This window comes from Lucilia cuprina, chromosome 6, assembly GCF_022045245.1.
Source record: "Lucilia cuprina isolate Lc7/37 chromosome 6, ASM2204524v1, whole genome shotgun sequence".
NCBI lineage: Eukaryota > Metazoa > Arthropoda > Insecta > Diptera > Calliphoridae > Lucilia > Lucilia cuprina.
Genome location: NC_060954.1, coordinates 56,762,848 through 56,766,635, shown reverse-complemented (window position 1 = coordinate 56,766,635; position 3,788 = coordinate 56,762,848). Strand labels below are relative to the sequence as shown.

At 28.4% G+C, this 3,788-nt stretch overlaps 1 protein-coding gene across 1 annotated transcript in view; it reads left to right on the top strand.

The window, feature by feature from the left end:
- Nucleotides 1–2,256: 2,256 nt before the first annotated feature.
- Nucleotides 2,257–3,788, top strand: part of LOC111685858 (homeobox protein invected) — a 3,450-nt gene continuing 1,918 nt past the window's right edge. Inside the window, exon 1 of the mRNA XM_046954200.1 lies at nt 2,257–2,383. Coding sequence (XP_046810156.1) covers nt 2,257–2,383 — 127 coding nt within the window. The remainder of the gene's footprint in view (nt 2,384–3,788) is intronic.

The following is a 3,788-nucleotide window of genomic DNA, read 5'->3' as shown; positions in this document are numbered from 1 at the left end:
AGAACTGAACTAGAACTGAACTAGAACTGAACTAGAACTAAACTAGAACTAGAACTGAACTAGAACTGAACTAGAACTGAACTAGAACTGAACTAGAACTGAACTAGATCAGAAATGAAACTGAAATTAAAAAAAATGATTTTTTACGTATATTTTTGTTTAGTAAAATTTTATTGAAAACCCAAAAATTTATTGTTGATTTTGGGATTTACTAAAAACGGAAACTTTTTTAGTTAGAAAAGGACGAAATCCTATTTTCATTAAAAACATAATATTTGTATTTATTTACAAATTTAATATATATTTCCTCTTCCTGGAATACTTTAATTACACACCTAATCAACCTCTATTAAAAATTCCATTCTTCAAAGACACATTTTTTTCTCAACAATACTCTTCGAAAACTTTTTAAAAATATAATTACATTATTTAATATTAATTTAAATATTTTAAATTTTATTACTTTTTTGTATTAAATAACTCGATAAAGCACCTTGCAACGCGGTAGGTCTGTCTCTCGGCTTCATTACAATTTAATAACATGTAAAAGATCAATAAAAAATCAACCAAAAAGGAAAAATAATATATAAATATGTAATAATCAAAAATTATATTGATTTTGTTGCGGACGTGTTTAGATTATGGATTAGTGTCTATTTCAAATTTTAAAGTATATTTAAGTAGCTAAACAACAAAACATAAAACATAAGACACACAAAGAGAAAAAGTCATTAAATTGACGCCACTTACCTTAAAAAATAACAAAAAGAAAAAAAAAAAAAAAAAAACAGAAGCCACACAACAAACAATCTACACAAAACCAAAAACAAAAATATTAATTAAAACGTTTTGAATGGATATTAGAAAAAAAACAAAAAACCAATATTCCCAGCTTGAGAAAAATTAAATAATTATTGATTGATTAAATAAAAATCAATAAAAACCACTATAAAAAGTAAAAATTTAACAAAAATTATCAAAATTTTTAACATATTTTCTTAAAAGCGTGAATAAATTTTAATTTAAATAATGTTCGCTGCATATTTGTGAATTATAATTTTTAAAATTTGTGATTTTTCATTTTCCTCTGCTGTTATTTTCTTTTTTTTTTTCCTACAATTTCTTCTTTTAATTTAACATATTGCTAATTTGTCGTTTGACATAAAATCATTTACGAGTCAATAAAAATATCTTTGAATGGATGAAAACAGAAAATTATGTACCACAACTAAAAGAAAAATTATTAATGAGCCCCATCAACTGTGGCAGCAAGTATGAAAATATTTTACCACCCATAATAACAATACGTACTTAAATGCTGACTGACGGTGGTGCTAGTGGTTCATATATCCATGGTACTCGTATTTATGCTTGTGGCATCATAAAATTTTTTTAAAATACTTTGACTACTAAAATGAAACACTTGCATTATTAAATTCAAAATATGTAAATGACAAATCAACGACTAAAATGATCCCTACTAAATTTTAACTTAAGCTATAGTTCGGTGATAATTTCTATAAATTTTAAAACTAGTCCAGTTATTCTAGATATAGTGCCCAGTTCCAACATATTTCTAGTTCAATTCTTTCAATTCTTTGTTCTAGTTCTGTTCTAGTTTTGTTCTAGTTCTGTTTTAGTTCTATTTCAGTTCTGTTCTAGTTCTGTTCTAGTTCTGTTTTAGTTCTGTTCTAGTTCTGTTCTAGTTCTGTTCTAGTTCTGTTTTAGTTCTGTTCTAGTTCTGTTCTAGTTCTGTTCTAGTTCTGTTCTAGTTCTGTTCTAGTTCTGTTCTAGTTCTGTTCTGTTCTGTTCTGTTCTAGTTCTGTTCTAGTTCTGTTCTAGTTCTGTTCTAGTTCTGTTCTAGTTCTGTTCTAGTTCTGTTCTAGTTCTGTTCTAGTTCTGTTCTAGTTCTGTTCTGTTCTAGTTCTGTTCTAGTTCTGTTCTGTTCTAGTTCTGTTCTAGTTCTGTTCTAGTTCTGTTCTAGTTCTGTTCTAGTTCTGTTCTAGTTCTGTTCTAGTTCTGTTCTAGTTCTGTTCTAGTTCTGTTCTAGTTCTGTTCTAGTTCTGTTCTAGTTCTGTTCTAGTTCTGTTATAGTTCTGTTCTAGTTCTGTTCTAGTTCTGTTCTAGTTCTGTTCTAGTTCTGTTCTATGTTACAGCATGTAGGGTATAAATATTTAAAATAATTCTATCTGAGTACAATTTCAGCCATTAGTTTTATAACACCATTCAATTTTTTCCATACACATGTTTTATTAGATGCTTCTGCTAAAACAAGAAACTGCCAATAATGCTGCTGTTGACGATTGCAATGCTGCTTCTGACAATGATGATGATGATGACGAAAATGGTGTTGGAGTTTTCTTATTCTCTACAAATTTAGTTTGTTAATAAAAAAATACACACAAAAATTATTTATAAGCTGTATATTAAAAATGGCATTTCGGTGTTGTAAAAAAACCTCAATAACAAAAACAACAACGAAACACTTAAGTAGATTTATTATTACACACGTCTTTTAAGTACTATTGTTGTATTTTATTTCTTCAGAAGACTCTACGAAATGCTAGAGTTATCTACTGTTTGTTGAGTGGAAAACGGCAGAGGGGATAGTGGTGTAAGAACATCATATTGCACCATGCCACATAAATCACTTTAAACAACACAAATCTTTTTCTTGCTTAATATTGTATTTTGTTTTTTTTTCATCCTTAATATTTTATGTAGTGATTTTTTTTAATGTTTGTTGTTTTCTTCTTTTTGGATTCCTGATTCATATTTCCAATGTCAAATTATAAATAGTTGCACATATAAAGCCGCTGTAACAAAAAAGCATTAACTCATTTGTACAACATAGTTTTAACAGAATTTGAAATTAAAACGATTTTGTTGATGTTTCTTATTGCAAGAAGAAAATTTACGCCAGAAGTTTTTTAATATCTTCAATTTTATTTTAATTATACGAAATTTTTCTGACTTTATTTAATATTTTATTTATTTTAAGTTTATTTTTAATTGCTGGCGACAACAGAAAATAATCATCATCGGCAGCAGCAACAGCAGCATCCATATTTACATCAACATCATCACACTTGAAACGTTTTAAAATGCAATGAGCTGTAGCACTGGTACTATGAAATAATTGCCACTAAATACCATTTAAACAATTTTAACAACAAAACCCAATACTCACAGATAATAGTTGGAATCACTAGTATTTGCTCCCGTGCCTCATTTCCATATATGTATGTATGTGTGTATGTTTGTCAATTGGCTCGTTTATATAAAATATGATTTAGCAATTAGTAAAGAATTTAAAATCTCTTTAAATTAAACCGCTTTGATATGTCATTAAAGCGAGAAATGAAATTAACAAAAATTCTTTCACAAATGAATCAAATTAAACACCACCCTTTCCTGCTAAAACTTACAATTATTTGAGGCACATGCCGCTTCACACATGTGTACATGCCAAAGAACATGGGAGGGCTATTTAAATGTAATGGAAAGGGACTGTGGTTCAGATTTAGTTAAATTCTACTTCAGTTCTAGTTCAGTTTTAGTTCAGTTCTAGTTCAGTTCTAGTTTACTTCTAGTTCAATTCCAGTTCAGTTCTATTTCAGTTCTAATTCAGATCTAGTTCAGTTCCACTTCAGTTCTACTTCAGTTCTACTTTAGTTCTTGTTTAGTTCTAGTTCAGTTCTAGTTTAGTTCTAGTTCAGTTCTAGTTCTAGTTCAGTTCTAGTTCAGTTCTAGTTCAGTTCTAGTTCAGTTCTAGTTCAGTTCTAGTT